We start from the raw sequence: 21246 nt of genomic DNA on the forward strand, positions 1-21246 counted from the left end.
ACCTGCGTGTCTTGGGATGCAGGAGAAAGCTGGAGCACCTGCACCCACACAAACACGGGGAGAACACGCAAACTCCACACAGAAAAGCCACAGGTGGGAATCGAACCCATGACCTTCTTGCTGTGAGGCAACAGTGCTAACTCCTAAGTCATCGTGCTGCCCGCTGCATAGATGACTGGGAGAAAAATCCAACGGAGGGCTGTGCTTCACAAACGCAGTCAAACATTCCCTCAAGTCAACGCGAGTGGGAAAGAGCGAGGATTTAAGATGAAAAGGCGCGCTGGAGTTTAACTCCGTTCACGTTCAAGACAATCAAGTCAAAGGCGAGTTTTCGTTACAAAATTCATCACGCCGACTCGCTTTCACAACAACAGCCTCCTGGATTAAACATAATGATGAGACCAAGCATAAAAAATAAATGCCTTTTGTACTCTTTTCATTATTATTGATGCATTTCAAATGGAGGAAGATCCCCAGTGCGCCTCTCGCTGAGCACCAGTTGCTTTATTAAAGAGCCAATTAAGAATTTAAAACCTTTTGAAAATAAGGAGTGCAAAGCAGCATGTAAGCTTTTCTTCCTGCCTCGTGCTTTTTGTATGTGTGTGTGCGCAACATCCGCTACTGTGAGAATATTTTTTAATCAAGCAACAGACAATACCCCAAAACAATCACAGTAGAATGCAGTGCAACATTAAAAAGTCATGGGCACGTGCACAAAAATGTTGCTGTTGCAATGAAGGTTCAATGTTAGGGTAAGTCAGCCAATTCCTACAATCTAAAGTGCAACATTCTTGATTAGAAACCCATGACTTTTTTTTTCAACAATTCTTTTGCAACAAGATGAATAAAAATAGAATTATAAACGGGATACATACTTTGATACTCACCCACGTATCTGATGTGGAAGCCACGGCGGTTGGTTCCATGGTCAGAGGACCAGCGCAGAAGCAGCTGGTGGCCTGTGGTGGTCAGGCTGAAGGGTGTGTCGATGTCACCACTGAGCGATGCCAGGCTCTGGCTGTAGATGTTTGGGCCTGAGCACAAAGACACACAAAGAGACAGATTCACAGAAAACGATATCAAAATACATTACAAATACAAGGTCTGTCAATAATGTAACGGTCCTTTTTATTTTTTTTCAAAAACTATATGGATTTCATTCATATGTTTTTACGTCAGACATGCTTGAACCCTCGTGCGCATGCGTGAGTTTTTCCACGCCTGTCAGTGACGTCATTCGCCTGTGAGCACGCTTTGGGAAGGAGTGGTCCCGCCCCCTCGTCGTTTTTTCATTGTCGGGAAATGGCGGCATGAAAAGGACTTTTTTTCCATCAGAATTTTTTCAGAAGCTGTAAGATACAGGCACCTGGAAACCATTTGAAAAATTTATCTGGCTTTCGATGAAAATTTTACGGGCTTCACAGAGAATAAGGTCTGTTAGTACAGCTTTAAGGACCCCTTTAAGGACGCTTGGCGCGCCGCGCTCCGAGCTGCGACGACGCGGCACAAGCCACTGGACCATTTCTAAGCTGATGGCTCTGTGGATACGAGACTGTCGTGTGCTCTTTCTCTGGTTATCACAAGAGCTGAACATCAGCCATTTTCCGGCAGATTTCACTTTTAACAAAAGATTTTGTCATGGAAAGCCGCGCGTAAAGACCGATTCGCTTTGGAAGCAAGACAAAGTAACACCTCCGTTTCGGCGTGTCAGAGGACAAGTTTGGACAAGTTATTCTACAGTACTACTCTACTTTTATTCTGCAATATTCTTGTATTGTTGTTCTACCGTATTATTGTACTGTTATTCTATAGAGTGCCTACTGTGACGTACAACAGTTTAAGTGTCTGTTACACAATGACAGATTGATGAAATATATGAGCAACATATATGAAATGTAGATATTAGTTTGTGTCAATTTTTGTCCTTTTCGCAGTCATTAAACGTGTTCGTCAGCTGATATCCGGCGAGTCCGTCGGAAAGTTTTGTACGCGCTCAAAACCTCGAGGAGACATGAGACAGAGAGCTTTCCTGGTGATTGCAGATTTGTTTACAGTTTTGTCTTCTACTTGTTTGTTACTTCTATGATACTCATGCGTTCATATCCTGTGGTGTGCCCAGTGCTTCCGACTGGACTTCTGACTGGCCAAAGCTCTGGTAATAAATTATACACAAACATGAACAAACCTGTCAAAAGAAAGCATTGTGAAATCTAAGTAGCTCATTGGTACAAAATGAAAAGATCTCTAAGGGTCCTCAATACATATTGATGTTGGGCATATTCTGCGGCATTACGGGATTGCCTTTCATTGTTATGCTGATGATAATCAATTGTACATGCCGGTAACTGCTGGTAATCTTGCCCATATAAAAGCCTTGGAAGATTGCCTTATATCTGTGAGAAGTTGGTTGTCTAGTAATTTCCTACTCTTGAATTCTGATAAGACTGAAATGATGGTTCTTGGTCCAGCCAGACATCAGCATCATTTTGACCAGTTGGTGCTTAATTTTGGTTCATGTGTTGTGCATCATATGGACAAAGTGAGGAATCTTGGAGTACTTTTCGATCCTACATTGTCTTTTGGCCCCCACATTAGAGACATTACGAGGAATGCCTTCTTTCATCTGCGAAATGTGGTGAGGATTTGTCCTATCCTGTCTATGGCTGATGCTGAGACTCTGATACATGCGTTTATTTCTTCCAGACTGTTGGATTGGAAGTTTTGTTCAGAAAAGAAGTCATCATCAGTGGAATTCAACTCTAAAATTTCATTTTAAAGACGAAAACAACGTCTTACCTATTACAGGTACTATATGTTACATTTTGAGCTTTTTTGTTGCAGGCAGAATATACTTCATCCCAAGATTTGAGCAGAACCCACCATCAAATATTTCCAAGATGTCAAACTCTTTTTCTGTCTGGAAGAGTTCGAAATGCAAAGTGATGTTGTAACCCTTTTCCACGTTGATCAGCCAGGAGCACATCTGGAGGTTGGGGTAGTTGTCAGGGTAGCCTGGACTCAGGATTACCCCTGCTGAGTCAAAACGCACCTCGTGGGCTGGACATTGGACTGAAATGAGATCAGTACGACAAATGGAAAGAATAATTGATTAAAAGATGGTAGAAGCAAAAAGACAGAAAACAGAGTGGAAGCATATAAAAGTATTTTCAGACATGGATTTTATACCATTAATTAATCCCCAAGTTGACTGCATGGTGTCATATTTTAAAGGACTAAAGATTCTTTTATTTCTTTCCTGCATACTCGCACTGGCAAATTTATCAGTTCGGGTGCAACAACATTTCTGTCAAAGTTCCTTCCACAATTCTTTGCCATGAAAGTCATGCACAATATTACAGCTTGATAATGGAGCATTACAAACCAATCCCAGATGACTTCATACTAATGATTTTAAGTCTGTGCCTTCATCACATGCAACTTTTAAAAAAGTTTGAATTGGGGTCTGATGCTGAAATTGAAGAAACTAGGAAACAGCACCCACGGACACAAAGACAGTAATGGTGATGGCAATTTGGCATTTGAACCAACAACCTTGACATTTACCCAGGGTAATTCTGAAACCCACCTCAGTGAGTACCACGTTTGGTCCAAATCAATTTGACAGTCAAATTCCTTGAGCTTGCCATTTGCCATTTTATCAGAGAAGTTTCAGGGCCAACCTTTATTGACATATATAACACATTTGGTAGATAGCAAAAGAACATGGGAGGAGTAACATAACAGACAGACATTGACCCCAGTGATTCTTGTGTAGGTAGGGATCGATAGATACCATTATCGATTCCGCTTATTGATCCGATTCCTTATCGATTCCGTTATTGATTCCGTTATCGATTCTGTTATCTATACCTCTTGTGAATTTTCTGTGTACTGAAAGTAGGCTTTACAGATTTTCTATGTCAACAACATTTGATTGAGTCTGAAAGTAAATAAATGTGAAATTGGTCACGGGATCCTTAAACTCTGGGCATAATAAACTCTTCATGGTGGATCCTTGATCTCTGGACATAAATAGAAATAAAGAAAATCTGTAGTTTTTGTCAAAAGCATTTCCTTTCAGACATTATTGGCATGAATGTCTTTCCATACATCTGAGCTGAGTGCTTGCAGCCGGCTGTGCTGCACGTTAGGATGTAATTCATAAAGAATGCAGGACTTGTCATTTTGGGAGGAAAAAAACGTTTTAGTCGATTGTAGTTTATTCTCTGTATTACAGCATTTGTAAGAGGTGACATTTTAGTTAAAGCAGCGATTCACTTTGACGTTATTAATTCCGACTGGATTCTGTCTCGGCAGAGAGCCGTGCAGCATTTGGAGCTGTGCCAATGGAACAGAGGATGATTCTTGTTTCTTGACTGCAACAAGACAAGAGTCCGAGTTAGTGACTTTAAACAACACAAAAGTCACTCATGATTAACATATTTTAATGGCTTTGAGAGGGGTTAAGAAGCGGCTTGCCGCTTCTGAAGAGCAGCGAATCAAAGAACCAACGAGCCAGCAGATCGAAGCATTGCTTCATTGGTTCATGCTTCAAAGTGGAGTTGCGCCGTAGAAACGGTTGATTACAGAGCCACTGCAGGGTCTGTAATCAAAGTAGAGGAATGATCATTTTCCTGACAAACACCCTCAAAAACAACGGCTGCTCTGAATGACTGATAAGGGAATCGTTAAGCAAAAAAACTTTTGATATCGGTGGATTGAATCATTTCTTAACGATACCTGAAAAGAACCGGTTCTCGATACTCAACTCTAATCTTGTCCTTGCTGGGCAATTCTGGCATACACTGCCATATTTGTGGAAAGTTCAATGCAATAATTTAATTTTGACATTTAATGATCTTGACCGCAATGTGCATTTGACCTCACGTGGCCAAGTCTAAAACCCACTTCCACATATGTGCTAAATTAAGTGCAAATCAGAGGGGAGAAACCTCAATTTTGATATATGGTCCCATTAACCTTGACCCCAGTGACAAGGACCTTCACCAAAACAAACCTGTTACGGGCAATTTTGGGATTGACCATCAAACACAAGTTTGGTAGAAATCACCCAAAGGACCTGAGAGGAGTAAGGGAACAAATGAGAGATAAACCAAATGTTTGACATTTGATCCCAATGACATTAACCTTTGCCAAAACAAACCCCTGAAGGGCAAATATCTTATAGTTAACCTACAGGCACAAACACATAAACGTTTCTTGGATTATAACATGATGGTCACTGTGTTTGTATGTTACCCGTGATGAAGTGTGTTGACAAGAGCAGTGTAACAGATGGCAAATATTATGAGATCATTAATGCTGCTTCCGCAAAAGTCCGATCAAGGTTGAACTTAACTTTGCTGCAGATGGATGTTTCGAAGTTAAAACGCAGTAAGTGTACGACGACGCCTGAAAAGTTATTGCTTGCAAAAGGCAGTGAGCGCTCCACTGTGACAGCAGAAATTACAGCGGAAAAAAAAAGAGTCCAGAAACAATTACATTTCAGTCACATTGATTTAACACCGTTGGGCAAAAATGGTGAGTCTGCTGTTGTCAAAAAGCTTCACTGATACCAATCTATCAAATACTCAGGCCTGCGAGACGTCTACTTTTTATGGAAAAATGGTGCGTGTGCATGTAAGCGTTTGTGTGTTTTCCTGTGCATTTCTTTCATTTCCTGTCGAGCGGCACGTCTGAAATAATGACAGGCCCGTTTCTTTTCTCTTTTTTATTCTACTGGTAGCAGAAGTTTCTCTTTTGTGCCACTAGTGAAGAAACATGACTCATATAAAAGGTTAATGCGAACAACTGTTCCATATAAAAAGGTCACAGAAAATAATCAGGCATCTATCAAGAAAAAAAGAAGACGGAATGTAACACAAATCAGTATGAATAATCCTACCTGCAAACTACGGCAACAATTTCAACCAGCTAAAACAGAATGGTCTCAAAGATGAGCACAATTTTGATTTTCCAAAACAATACATTTATTAAATTACACAACATAATGAATGCTCGCTGCCACTCCCAGGGGAGTAAAAAAAAAAATTATACCACAACACAACTGCAATAACAAATAAAGCGTTTGACCCTAAATATGAGATAAAAGTAACATGAGTTGTACCATATTTATAAACTTTAAACTGTACTTGTTATGAAGGAAATAGATTTTAATGCATGAATACATCAGAAAATAAATTAATCTAGAATTTCATTATGCACTGCAATAATGTTCGCTGCTGGTTGTTGATACTTTGTGCATCAATGTTTTCCTGTAAAACAGATTTCTATTCACATGCACTCCTTAGCATTTTATTATGTCTCATCGCTGTGCAGAATCAGCTCCCAGTTATACCACTTTAGTACCATATGTATGTCTGTTTGCTTTAAATTTTATTTTATGAAAATGTAGTTCATATTGTATAGGCACAAACTCCCAGTGGACTTCAACAGGATAAGTAAGTGTAGATAAACAGTGGAATAAACCAGTGTTTTTGCTGTGTCTGAAGCATTTGCTACAGTGAATAAAAAAAACAACAACAACAACAAAAAAACAAAACAAAAACCACCTTGGGCCCCGTCTTGATGATGCACCACAATCTATAATACATACTGCAAGTTCATTTGGGACGTGTCCAGCTCCACTCTGCTATTTACGAGGTGTGTAATCTGAGTGTAGTAAGGTGAAGGGTGCAAAGGGGGTTTACTTAGTCATTTAATTAATTATAGGTTTGATCATAATGGGAATTAAATAATTCAGAGTGTCATCTGTCATTTCCTTTAAGAGCCAATAGTCAAGTCAAGGTAGGCCAAAAATGGGGTCAATCCATCACAAATTGCAACTAAATTTACCTTTGTATGCTTCAAAAATGCTTCCAGAATCATATTTCAAAAGTCTTCCAAAATCCAATTGGTAGAATGTATTCTAATTTGCATAAATTCACGATGGCTGCCACAATATTTGGAAAAAAAAGAGTTTCCCCCATATATTTCTAAGTTAGTACTTTTAACATTCCTCAAGCATAGAAAACGTTGGAGACAAGTAACAAGCCTCTCGGAAGTAACTTACATATGTTTCATCAGGAAATAAAGCCCCCCCCCCCAAAAAAGAAAAATGCCAACACAGAGTATATCTAGTATCTGTCACATATCTAGTTGTAATGTTCTAGCATTTTGTGATTATGCTTTTTCATGATAAAATGGAACCTGGAACATTGCTATTTTGATAGCAGGCTTATCAAAGAGCATGTCTAGTGAGTTAAGGTGTGCAAGGGGAGAGCAGCCACCAAAACTCCCTGAGGTGAAGCATTGAAGTGGCAAAATCATCACTAAGCATGATTCGGTTCAAAAAGCAGCTCATACATCATTAAAAGCCCATTTTGCATTTTAAAAGTGATTTAAACCAATCCAAAGCAAGACAACTGCAAGAACAACAAAAAGTTATCCTCCCCAAAAAAGAAAATAAGAGAGGAAAGCAAATTGGAGCCAATGTCTGGTTAAGTTGACACGTGGTGTCAAGTTATTTGAAAATGTATGTTAAAAAAAGCCATTCAAAAAGCCTCAAAACAGCAAAAGAAAGCATAATTAAAAAGCTGGTGTAAATTATAATGTACTTTTTTCTGGTTGATCTCTATTATTATTATTATTATTATTATTATTATTATTATTATTATTATTATTATTATTATTATTTTCAGCAGCACCACCATTTTAAGTTGCTTTTTCCCCCCTCGAATGAAATCCATCAAACATGACAATCTGAGGTTGAGTGGCAATTTCATTTTACCCCCTCAATACATAATCCCACTGGCTTCAGCAATAACCTGTTGAATACTGCATTAACTAACCACCATTAATCTTCTGGGTACCTGCAGACAGAGCAGAAAAACGTGGGTAAATTCCACCACTTGAGAAGGTAAATAACCTCCTAGTTCCTGGCAGTCAGGGCCACAGCGAAAAGGTTCTTTCTGTTCACATTTTCCACATATTCATCTGTGGTCGGCACGTAGGGGCATCTATGTGTGCACCAAAGTGGAGCAGTTTTGAGTTTTACTGTCTTGCCCAAGGCTACATTGACACTCAAACAAGGATCAAACCAGCCATCCATTTGGTTTATGGACAACCTCCTCTGTCGACTGAACTGTAGTCCAAATACCACAAATTCATTCCTTGAATTAATTTATTCATTCATTAATTAATTATTAATTAATTCCAGGTGAAAAAAAAGCCACAAACTACAACAAAAGCATTTATTTTAACGGAACAAAATATGGCTGCTATGACTACTGATTACTCTGTTAACAGGAGTAGCACTGTTTGAGAAGTGACAACATCCAGGTTCATGATCCCCCCACCACTTTCCGTACTATTTGGAGAAAGGTTGTTTTAGACCTTAGCATACAAATGCACTCCAATGAAGGGCCTCCTAGTATATTGTATATTGTTACTAGTTATGTGCTAGGTTAGTGCGAATTGTTAAAAAGTGTATTTGAATGAATTATTATGAGTTTATTCGGCACACACTTATACTTAACAAAAATCTCATAAACAAAAAACTCAAACAATTTCACAGTCTCCCCTTGGGATGCGAACTCACGATCCTTGGCATGGGAGTCGGACTCTCTAACCAGAAGGCTAAAACCTAGGGCTCTGGCCTTGTGACAAGAGAATCCTTTTTGAGCTGTTGGGAGGGAGGTTTACTAACTACATATGCACAGCAACACCTGCTGGCCTCCATTTTATATACAAGTAGAGTCTGCAATTTAGTAGAATTGGATATTCTACCAGTGCAGACTGTGAATGGAAACTCTACTAGTAGGGTCTCCGACTAGTAGAGTTTCCATTGGTTGCAAGTTCTTACTTTCTTACTGCGATCATGTCAGCATGGTGTGGCTCTAATGTGAAGTTGATATGACAGATATTTTTCTAATTTCCACAGTAAGGTATTGCTGTCATTCTATATCTAGATATCATCTTGTCATGACAATGAATGGCTTAGTAGTCTCTACTAGTAGAGTCTCCAATCAGAGTCTCTACTGGTAGAGTTTCCGATTCTGCCAGTAGATTCACCAATCGGAGAGTCTATTACAGTTTCCAATTGGAGATTCTACTAGTACAATGATGAAGCATCTGTAAGTGTTTTTATGTATTTATTTTTTTCCACAGTTAATAGTCACGTGATGATTGAGAGCAACATGGCAAGAGTTAACGGGTTAGTCTCAGCCTCCGCACCCACAGTGTGGCAGATGGCTTATACCAGGAAAACATGGCAGTCAAGTCAATTGTGGTTCTACCCTTGATCAAAGCTCTTGCATATCCCTCCTCGTAGGCATTCATAAAGACAGAGCCAGTGGGAAATATCTTATAACGAGGTCTAGCTGGAAGTGAAAATGCTTCAGTATGCAAGGGCATTTCAGTGCTATAAGAATAAAATGGCAATTAACACCACAAGACAGATGAGTTGACAGCAAACAAAAGGCAAACTAACACTGGAGATTTCCTTTTTCCTGTCTTATCTGCAAGCTACCGACAGGGAAAAAAAAAGTTCCTGTGCAAGCTTATTGAAGCAGTCTCTTGGATGGGAATAGCAGGTCAACTGAAATTAAGTTCAACTTTACATGTCCCAAGGAAAGCAATTAGTTTTGTGCTAGAGGTGGCACAAGGACAGAACATATCTAACACAAGAAAATGTAATAAAATCCTGACTACAGTAATGAGGTGATCCATAAAACTGCCAGACAATGAAATACTAACCCAGACATTCAAAAATAGTCTTACTATGCTGATATACTGGAATTCTCAAGACAGGATATTGAAGTCACAGTCAAGATGAAAATACGAGGTCTGTCCAAAAAGTAACGGACCTTTTTATTTTTTTCAAAAACTATATGGATTTGAATCACGTGTGATTGCATCAGTCAAGCTTGAACCTTCGTGCGCATGTGTGAGTTTTTTCACGCCTGTCGGTTGCGCCATTCGCCTGTGGGCAGGCTTTGAGTGAGCACTGGTGCACCCCCCTCGTCGGAGTTTCATTGTCAGGGAAATGTCTGAACGATTTTGAGCTTTGCTGCATCAAATTTTTCCAGAAACTGTGAGAGACAGCCAGGTGGACACCATTCGTTAAATTCAGATGGCTTCCAGGGATGATTTTATGGGGATCACACAGATTAAGGAGTGTTACAGCCAGTTTAAAGACCACCCACAGTGGCTGAGACAGACCTCGTATGTAATTTGGACAATTGGCTAAACTCCTATCATACAGAAATGCACTTTTGTCCTGTAATTGCACCAGCTTAGAAATGATTATCATGGTCAGAGGTCTGCATTTTGGATTTCAGGTGCTCCGTTTCCATGGAAGTGCCACAGTTGTGGTCCAAGGAGCTACATTTGTTCATACAGAATCCAATCAAACAGCAGGAGTGATGGAAGTGTCTGGAGAGAGCTGCAGTTAATCCTCCAGTTCAAAACAGATTTGCATACAGCGTTGGATCACTGGGATTCTGCATGTCCAATTAGACCCGCCTGTTTCAAGAGGATCACTTAATATTAGTGCTGTGCAACGTTATTACTTGTGAAGGAGACAAATTCATGCCTCTGGGTCAACAGCTTTTGAGATGAGGAGACACCTGAGTTTATGGAGTGATGACGTGGCTGGACAGAGGTGTTTGGTGATGCTGATATCTTTGCAGGAGAATGACGGTCCAAGTCTTCAGGGAACTGGTGCTTACTATTTGACAGCATGGTTGTGACACTTGGATGCTAAAGGTGTCTACTGGATCCTTGGGTACCACTGGAATGACTTTATATTTTATGAACCTTTGCTGTAAGGAGACTGAGCCAAGGAGTATCACTTGCAGTGTGAGGAAAATCAGCTCTGACATTATGGCCATGCAACACATTTTAATGAGCATTTCTATCAGCATGCAAGTGCCTCAGTGTTGAGGACGCCAGTGGCTGGAGAAGACCAAAGGGATGCCTACATCTCACAATGTTGTGGGAGATAGATGGTTACTCTTGAGAGGTGAGGATTTATTGGTTATCTGACTGTGTGGTTGCCGTCCATGAATGCGGCAACACATCACCAAACCTGATCTGACACATTATAGATGCAAAAGGTACTTTAGAGTCTAGATTAAATGATTATTGATAGGCATAACCATGATTAAGTCCTCTTTGTTACTGTAAAGCACTTAAATTCATAAAGAATTATTACATTTTTAATAAATGTAGTGAATGTATATTTTATGAACTATAAGTGCATAATAAATTTATTCTCATTATTTTTTAACAAAGGCCAGAAATCAATAACTTTGTTCAGTAATTATAATTCCACCTCAGAAACCTACAAATGAACTTGCCTAACATAGGCCAAATTGTAATTACATTTCCAATCCATTTGGTGGAGACATAGTGAAAATGTTTAACTGGCTTTCTACCGAAAGCAAAGTGTTTAGGAAATCTGACGAGTATAATACATAAAAACATTAAGCTACAGCTGAGCGAATAGGTGGTGTGTTTGGAAACAGAAACATGTGAATGTCATAATAGGCTGTAGAATATCCAAAACAACAAAACCAACTGTAAGTGTACAAAATTCTTTGGTCTGATGTTACAAAGAGTGTACCGTGTAAGCACTGTGTTATATATCACCAGATAGAGAATAGTGCATGAAGCACTGTGTTATATATCTCCAGATAGAGAATAGTGCATGAACTATATAACTATAAGCTTTAGCAAAAAGGAAAGTTTTAAGCCTAATCTTAAAGTAGAGAGGGTGTCTGTCTCCCTGATCTGAATTGGGAGCTGGTTCCACAGGAGAGGAGCTTGAAAGCTGAAGGCTCTGCCTCCCATTCTACTCTTACAAACCCTAGGAACTACAAGTAAGCCTGCAGTCTGAGAGCGAAGCGCTCTATTGGGGTGATATGGTACTATGAGGTCCCTAAGATAAGAAGGGACCTGATTATTCAAAACCTTATAAGTAAGAAGAAGAATTTTAAATTCTATTCTAGAATTAACAGGAAGCCAATGAAGAGAGGACAATATGGGTGAGATATGCTCTCTCCTTCTAGTCCCCATCAGTACTCTAGCTGCAGCATTTTGAATTAACTGAAGGCTTTTCAGGGAACTTTTAGGACAACCTGATAATAATGAATTACAATAGTCCAGCCTAGAGGAAATAAATGCATGAATTAGTTTTTCAGCATCACTCTGAGACAAGACCTTTCTAATTTTAGAGATATTGCGTAAATGCAAAAAAGCAGCCTTACATATTTGTTTAATATGCGCTTTGAATGACATATCCTGATCAAAAATGACTCCAAGATTTCTCACAGTATTACTAGAGGTCAGGCTAATGCCATCCAGAGTAAGGATCTGGTTAGACACCATGTTTCTAAGATTTGTGGGGCCAAGTACAATAACTTCAGTTTTATCTGAGTTTAAAAGCAGGAAATTAGAGGTCATCCATGTCTTTATGTCTGTAAGACAATCCTGCAGTTTAGCTAATTGGTGTGTGTCCTCTGGCTTCATGGATAGATAAAGCTGGGTATCATCTGCGTAACAATGAAAATTTAAGCAATGCCGTCTAATAATACTGCCTAAGGGAAGCATGTATAAAGTGAATAAAATTGGTCCTAGCACAGAACCTTGTGGAACTCCATAATTAACCTTAGTCTGTGAAGAAGATTCCCCATTTACATGAACAAATTGTAATCTATTAGATAAATATGATTCAAACCACCGCAGCGCAGTGCCTTTAATACCTATGGCATGCTCTAATCTCTGTAATAAAATTTTATGGTCAACAGTATCAAAAGCAGCACTGAGGTCTAACAGAACAAGCACAGAGATGAGTCCACTGTCTTAGGCCATAAGAAGATCATTTGTAACCTTCACTAATGCTGTTTCTGTACTATGATGAATTCTAAAACCTGACTGAAACTCTTCAAATAGACCATTCCTCTGCAGATGATCAGTTAGCTGTTTTACAACTACCCTTTCAAGAATTTTTGAGAGAAAAGGAAGGTTGGAGATTGGCCTATAATTAGCTAAGATAGCTGGGTCAACTGATGGTTTTTTAAGTAATGGTTTAATTACTGCCACCTTAAAAGCCTGTGGTACATAGCCAACTAATAAAGATAGATTGATCATATTTAAGATCAAAGCATTAAATAATGGTAGGGCTTCCTTGAGCAGCCTGGTAGGAATGGGGTCCAATAGACATGTTGATGGTTTGGATGAAGTAACTAATGAAAATAACTCAGACAGAACAATCTGAGAGAAAGAGTCTAACCAAATACCGGCATCACTGAAAGCAGCCAAAGATAACGATACGTCTTTGGGATGGTTATGAGTAATTTTTTCTCTAATAGTTAAAATTTTATTAGCAAAGAAAGTCATGAAGTCATTACTAGTTAAAGTTAAAGGAATACTTGGCTCAATAGAGCTCTGACTCTTTGTCAGCCTGGCTACAGTGCTGAAAGAAACCTGGGGTTGTTCTTATTTTCTTCAATTAGTGATGAGTAGTAAGATGTCCTAGCTTTACGGAGGGCTTTTTTTATAGAGCAACAGACTCTTTTTCCAGGCTAAGTGAAGATCTTCTAAATTAGTGAGACGCCATTTCCTCTCCAACTTACGGGTTATCTGCTTTAAGCTGCGAGTTTGTGAGTTATACCACGGAGTCAGGCACTTCTGATTTAAGCTCTCTTTTTCAGAGGAGCTACAGCATCCAAGTTGTCTTCAATGAGATGTAAAACTATTGACGAGATACTCTATCTCACTTACAGAGTTTAGGTAGCTACTCTGCACTGTGTTGGTATATGGCATTAGGGAACATAAAGAAGGAAACATATCCTAAACCTAGTTACAGTGCTTTCTGAAAGACTTCTAGTGTAATGAAACGTATTCCCCACTGCTGGGTAGTCCATCAGAGTAAATGTAAATGTTATTAAGAAATGATCAGACAGAAGGGAGTTTTCAGGGAATACTGTTAAGTCTTCACTTTCCATACCATAATTCAGAACAAGATCTAAGATATGATTAAAGTGGTGGGTGGACTCATTTACATTTTGAGCAAAGCCAATTGAGTCTAATAATAGATTAAATGCAGTGTTGAGGCTGTCATTCTCAGCATCTGTGTGGATGTTAAAATCGCCCACTATAATTATCTTATCTGAGCGAAGCACTAAGTCAGACAAAAGTTCTGAAAATTCACAGAGAAACTCACAGTAATGACCAGGAGGACGATAGATAACAACAAATAAAACTGGTTTTTGGGACTTCCAATTTGGATGGACAAGACTAAGAGTCAAGCTTTCAAATGAATTAAAGCTCTGTCTGGGTTTTTGATTAATTAATAAGCTGGAATGGAAGATTGCTGCTAATCCTCCGCCTCGGCCAGTGCTACGAGCATTCTGGCAGTTAGTGTGACTCGGGGGTGTTGACTCATTTAAACTAACATATTCATCCTGCTGTAACCAGGTTTCTGTAAGGCAGAATAAATCAATATCAATCAATCAATCAATCAATCAATTTTTTTATATAGCGCCAAATCACAACAAACAGTTGCCCCAAGGCGCTTTATATTGTAAGGCAAGGCCATACAATAATTATGTAAAACCCCAACGGTCAAAACGACCCCCTGTGAGCAAGCACTTGGCTACAGTGGGAAGGAAAAACTCCATTTTAACAGGAAGAAACCTCCAGCAGAACCAGGCTCAGGGAGGGGCAGTCTTCTGCTGGGACTGGTTGGGGCTGAGGGAGAGAACCAGGAAAAAGACATGCTGTGGAGGGGAGCAGAGATCGATCACTAATGATTAAATGCAGAGTGGTGCATACAGAGCAAAAAGAGAAAGAAACAGTGCATCATGGGAACCCCCCAGCAGTCTACGTCTATAGCAGCATAACTAAGGGATGGTTCAGGGTCACCTGATCCAGCCCTAACTATAAGCTTTAGCAAAAAGGAAAGTTTTAAGCCTAATCTTAAAAGTAGAGAGGGTGTCTGTCTCCCTGATCTGAATTGGGAGCTGGTTCCACAGGAGAGGAGCCTGAAAGCTGAAGGCTCTGCCTCCCATTCTACTCTTACAAACCCTAGGAACTACAAGTAAGCCTGCAGTCTGAGAGCGAAGCGCTCTATTGGGGTGATATGGTACTACGAGGTCCCTAAGATAAGATGGGACCTGATTATTCAAAACCTTATAAGTAAGAAGAAGAATTTTAAATTCTATTCTAGAATTAACAGGAAGCCAATGAAGAGAGGCCAATAGGGTGAGATATGCTCTCTCCTTCTAGTCCCTGTCAGTACTCTAGCTGCAGCATTTTGAATTAACTGAAGGCTTTTTAGGGAACTTTTAGGACAACCTGATAATAATGAATTACAATAGTCCAGCCTAGAGGAAATAAATGCATGAATTAGTTTTTCAGCATCACTCTGAGACAAGACCTTTCTGATTTTAGAGATATTGTGTAAATGCAAAAAGCAGTCCTACATATTGTTTAATATGCGCTTTGAATGACATATCCTGATCAAAAATGACTCCAAGATTTCTCACAGTATTACTAGAGGTCAGGGTAATGCCATCCAGAGTAAGAGTAATATGTTGATCAATTATTATATCATTTACTAACAGGGACTTAGAAGAGAGAGACCTAATGTTTAATAGACCACATTTAACTGTTTTAGTCTGTGTGTTGTGTGGGCCGCTGAAGAGGAGGTACTGCTGGCCCACCACCACCAGAGGGCACCCTGCCTGGAGTGCGGGCTCCAGGCACCGGAGGGCGCTGCCACCTTATGGGAGCAGCCTGGGTGACAGCTGTCACCCATCACTGGACACAGCTGTTCCACTCAGCACGGAGGTATATCAGTAGGACGGCGTCTCCACCTCAGTGCCGAGATATCGTCTTGAGTTTAAGGTAATCCTTCTCTGCAAACGTATACTAAAGACTCTGATAAACCTTGCTAAACCTTTTCAGGACAGCTGATTACAGAAAGCAACTTGCTCGGATAAGTACTCACCTTTCCTGCTTCAGTGTAACAAGAGGTGGAGGCGGCTTCGCCCCTCTCCATCTACTGGGTGCGGTCGCATCCCTACCTGTGTGTTTGTGCTCTTTCCCGCCAAGCAGTACCGGATCCGACGAGCGAAGGCAGTGGCCACCTGGGAATTCGGGACTTGGCGGTTCCAGTACTTCTGGGTTTCGGTGGCAGAGGAGATCTGGGTGGTTCCGGTTCGACTAGGACGGACGTCTCCTACCTTCGAGCCTGCCCACACGACATCAGCAGATTTCGGCTTACACCTCCAAATTATTAATTGTTGTATTAGTTGTGCTCTTTTCACAACAGTAAAACTTGTTCTTTACTTTTAACCATTGTCCGTTCATTGCGCCCCCTGTTGTGGGTCCGTGTACCTACACTTTCACAACAGGATATCTCGGCCAGCGTCATGGACCCCGAGGGGCGTCAACCGGCTGTTGAACGGCCAATGGAAGAACAAGGCGCGTCGGTGGCTTCGGGAGGGGTAATCGGTGAGTTGCAGCGGATCCTCACCGCTTTCACCTCTCGGATCGATTTAATGACCGAGCAGCACGTTCTCCTAAACCGCAGGGTGGAGGCTCTCACCGCACAAGTGGAGGCGCGCCCTCCGGGCGCCGCTGCGGCTCTCCCTCCCGAGGACCCTGCGCGTGAAAGTGACGTTCCACTGGTCGTTCAACGGTCCCTTCCTCCGTCCCCAGAAGCATACATAAGCCCTCCAGAACCGTACGGAGGCTGTGTGGAGACGTGCGCGGATTTTCTGATGCAGTGTTCGCTCGTCTTCGCACAGTGTCCCGTGATGTACGCGACTGACGCTAGCAAAGTAGCTTATGTAATAAATCTGCTTCGCGGGGAGGCACGCGCTTGGGCTACAGCGCTCTGGGAGCAGAACTCACAGCTCCTTCATACATACGATGGGTTTGTACGGGAGCTCAGAACGGTGTTCGACCATCCCAACAGAGGAGAGACCGCTTCAACCGCGCTACTGTCAATGAGACAGGGGCGTCGGAGCGCAGCTGCCTATGCAGTCGCCTTCCGCATCGCGGTGGCGAGATCCGGCTGGAATAGCACTGCCCTCCGCGCCGCCTTTGTAAACGGACTGTCACTGGTCCTAAAAGAGCACCTGGTGGCGAAGGACGAACCGCGGGACTTAGATGGCTCATCGATCTGGTCATACGACTCGACAACCGGTTAGAAGAACGCCGTCGGGAACGAGGCGAAGGGCGTGGCCAGGCACGCGTCGTCCCTCTCCCTTCCGGTTCCGACCGAGCTCCGCCCTCCCCACGCTCCTCTGTTCCTGCGCTCCGTGCGCCTACGGCTCCCCCTGCTGACGAAGCTATGGACACGAGCAGGGCAACATTTAGGGCACCTGGAGCACAAAGGAGGCGGGCCTATGGAGCTTGTTTTGTTTGTGGCTCGAGTGAGCATCTTGCAAACGACTGCCCCGAGCGGTTAAACTCCAACGCCCGCCCCTAGAGACTGGGCCAGGGGTGGGCCAAAACATTCACGTGGGACACACCCACATTGCACACGACTCCCAGTCACGATCCTGTATGAGGATTCAACCCTGAAGGCCCCAGCACTGGTGGACACGGGCTCTGAAGGGAATCTGCTAGACAGCAGATGGGCCAGGGAGATAGGGCTCCCTCTGGTGGCTCTTACCTCGCCTGTACAGGTTCGGGCACTAGATGGCTCCCTACTCCCACCGATCACACATAAGACACCTCCAGTAACTCTGGTGGTGTCAGGTAACCACCGGGAGGTGATCGAGTTCTTTGTGACTCAGGCCACCTCCCGTGTGGTTCTGGGTTTTCCCTGGATGCTAAAGCACAATCCCCGGATCGATTGGCCGTCCGGGGTAGTGGTACAGTGGAGCGAGACCTGCCATCGTAGTTTTCTAGGTTCCTCGGTTCCTCCCGGCTCCCACGCTAAGGAGGAGGTCCGAGTCCCGCCCAATCTGAAGGCGGTGCCGGCGGGAGTACCATGACCTCGCTGACGTGTTCAGCAAGGATCTGGCTCTCACGCTTCCTCCCCACCGCCCGTATGATTGTGCCATTGATTTGGTTCCAGGCAGTGAGTTCCCGTCCAGTAGGCCTGTACAACCTCTCACGGGCCGGAACGCGAATCAATGGAGACCTACATCCGGGACTCGTTAGCTGCCGGGTTGATCCGGAATTCCCACCTCCCCGATGGGTGCTGGTTTCTTTTTTTGTGGGTAAAAAAGATGGCGGGCTTCGTCCATGCATGATTACAGGGGGTTGAACAAAAATCACGGTTCGCAACGATACCGTTGCCCTTGTTGGATTCAGTGTTCACCCCCTTGCATGGAGCCAAAATCTTCACCAGCTTGATCTTAGGAATGCGTATCATTTGGTTCGGATCCGGAGGGAGACGAATGGAAGACGGCATTTAACACCCCGTTAGGTCATTTCGAGTACCTGGTCATGCCGTTCGGTCTCACTAATGCTCCCGCGACTTTCCAAGCATTGGTAACAATGTCTTGCGGGACTTCCTGCACCGGTTCGTCTTCGTGTACCTAGACGATATACTCATCTTTTCCCCGGATCCTGAGACTCATGTCCGGCATGTCCGTCAGGTCCTACAGCGGTTGTTGGAGAACTGCCTGTTTGTGAAGGGCGAGAAGTGTGAGTTCCACCGCACTTCTTTGTCCTTCTTGGGGTTTATCATCTCCTCTAACTCCGTCGCCCCTGATCCGGCCAAGGTTGCGGCGGTGAGAGATTGGCCCCAACCCACAAGCCGTAGGAAGCTGCAACAGTTCCTCGGCTTTGCTAATTTCTACAGGAGGTTCATTAAGGGCTACAGTCAGGTAGTTAGCCCCCTGACAGCCCTGACCTCACCAAAGATCCCCTTCACCTGGTCGGATCGGTGCGAAGCCGCGTTCAAGGAGTTGAAACGGCGCTTTTCGTCTGCACCAGTTTTGGTGCAGCCCGATCCTAGCCGCCAGTTAGTGGTTGAAGTGGATGCCTCGGACTCGGGGATAGGAGCGGTGCTCTCCCAGAGCGGGAAGACCGATAAGGTCCTTCACCCGTGTGCCTATTTTTCCCGCAGGTTGACCCCCGCTGAACGGAACTATGACGTCGGCAATCGGGAACTCCTTGCTGTGAAAGAGGCCCTCGAAGAGTGGAGACATCTGTTGGAGGGAACAGCCGTGCCATCACGGTTTTCACTGACCATCGGAACCTGGAGTACATCAGGACCGCCAAGCGGCTGAACCCCAGGCAAGCCCGCTGGTCACTGTTCTTTTGGCCGTTTTGACTTCGGATTACCTACCGTCCCGGGACCAAGAATCAAAGATCGGATGCATTGTTCCCGGGTACACGAAGACGAAGTCAAAACGGAACCGTCGGATCCCCCGGATCCCATCATCCCGGAGTCCGCTATCGTGGCCGCCCTCACCTGGGACGTGGAGGAAGACCGTCGGGAGGCCCTGACCCGTGACCCGGACCCCGGAATCGGACCAAAGAACAGACTATACGTCCCACCCAGAAGCTAGGGCTGCAGTCCTGGACTTCTGTCACGGTTCTAAGCTCTCCTGTCACCCTGGGGTGCAAAGGACCGTGGCAGTCGTCGGCAGCGCTTCTGGTGGGCGTCCCTAGAGGCCGACGTCCGGGACTACGTCCAGGCCTGTACCACCTGCGCCAGGGGCAAGGGCCAACCACCAAAAGACCTCAGGGTTGCTACAAGCGCTGGCCCGTCCCACATTGCCCCTGGTCCCACATCGGCCTGGACTTTGTCACGGGCCTCCCGCCGTCCCAGGGAAACAACGGTCGTCTTCACGGTAGTGGACCGTTTCTCCAAGGCGGCCCACTTCGTGGCCCTCCCCGAAGCTACCACGGCCCAGGAGACTGCGGACCTCCTGGTCCACCACGTCGTCCGTCTGCATGGGATACCATCGGACATCGTCTCCGATCGCGGGTCCCCAGTTCACCTCGCACGTCTGGAGGAGCTTCTGCCGGGAACTGGGGCCACGGTCAGCCTCTCGTCTGGGTACCACCCCCAGAACAACGGGGCAGGCAGAGCGGGCAAATCAGGAACTGGAGCAGACACTTCGCTGTGTGACAGCCGCGCACCCGACGGCCTGGAGTACCCACCTGGCCTCGATCGAGTACGCCCACAACAGTCAAGTGTCGTCAGCCACCGGCCTCTCCCCTTTTGAGGTGTGCTTGGGGTATCAGCCCCCCTTGTTTCCGGTGGTTGAGGGAGAGGTCGGTGTGCCCTCGGTCCAGGCCCACCTACGGAAGTGCCGTCGGGTGTGGCGTGCCGCCCGCTCTGCTTTGTTGAAGGCCCGGACGAGGGCGAAGAAACATGCAGACCGGCGGCGGGCCCCGGCCCCCAAGTATCGTCCTGGGCAGGAGGTCTGGTTGTCCACCAAGGACATTCCTCTACAGGTGGACTCTCCAAAACTCCAGGAACGGTACATCGGACCTTTCAAGATCCTCAAGGTCATCAACCCCGCCGCAGTGAGGCTCCAGCTTCCGGCCTCACTGCGGATCCATCCAGTTTTTCATGTTTCCCGGATAAAACCCCATCACACCTCACCCCTCTGCACCCCGGGTCCGGCACCACCTCCTGCCCGGATCATCGACGTGGAACCGGCTTGGACTGTGCGCCGGCTCCTCGACGTCCGTCGGATGGGCCGGGGTTTTCAGTATCTGGTGGACTGGGAGGGGTACGGTCCCGAGGAGCGCTCCTGGGTGAAGAAGGGCTTCATCCTGGACCCGGCCCTCCTGGCCGACTTCTATCGTCGCCATCCGGACAAGCCCGGTCGTGCGCCAGGAGGCGCCCGTTGAGGGGGGGGTCCTGTGTGTGGGCCGCTGAAGAGGAGGTACTGCTGGCCCACCACCACCAGAGGGCGCCCTGCTGGAGTGCGGGCTCCAGGCACCGGAGGGCGCTGCCACCTTATGGGAGCAGCCTGGGTGACAGCTGTCACCCATCACTGGACACAAGCTGTTCCACTCAGCACGGAGGTATATCAGTAGGACGGCGTCTCCACCTCAGTGCCGAGATATCGCCTTGAGTTTAAGGTAATCCTTCTCTGCAAACGTTATTACTAAAGACTCTGATAAACTTGCTAAACCTTTTCAGGACAGCTGATTACAGAAAGCAACTTGCTCGGTAAGTACTCACCTTTCCTGCTTCAGTGTAACAAGAGGTGGAGGCTGGCTTCGCCCCTCTCCATCTACTGGGTGCGGTCGCAT

General features: G+C 44.4%; 1 protein-coding gene across 1 annotated transcript in view; it reads right to left on the minus strand.

Annotated features, from left to right (window-relative positions):
- LOC117514727 (CUB and sushi domain-containing protein 3-like) overlaps nucleotides 1–21246 on the minus strand; it is an 885172-nt gene that overhangs the window by 225754 nt on the left and 638172 nt on the right. The window contains exons 47-48 of the mRNA XM_034175291.1: nucleotides 2881–3069; nucleotides 888–1034 (exon numbers count right to left, since the gene is read on the minus strand). Coding sequence (XP_034031182.1) covers nucleotides 888–1034; nucleotides 2881–3069 — 336 coding nt within the window. The remainder of the gene's footprint in view (nucleotides 1–887; nucleotides 1035–2880; nucleotides 3070–21246) is intronic.

Source organism: Thalassophryne amazonica, chromosome 7 (genome assembly GCF_902500255.1).
Source record: "Thalassophryne amazonica chromosome 7, fThaAma1.1, whole genome shotgun sequence".
Taxonomy (NCBI): domain Eukaryota; kingdom Metazoa; phylum Chordata; class Actinopteri; order Batrachoidiformes; family Batrachoididae; genus Thalassophryne; species Thalassophryne amazonica.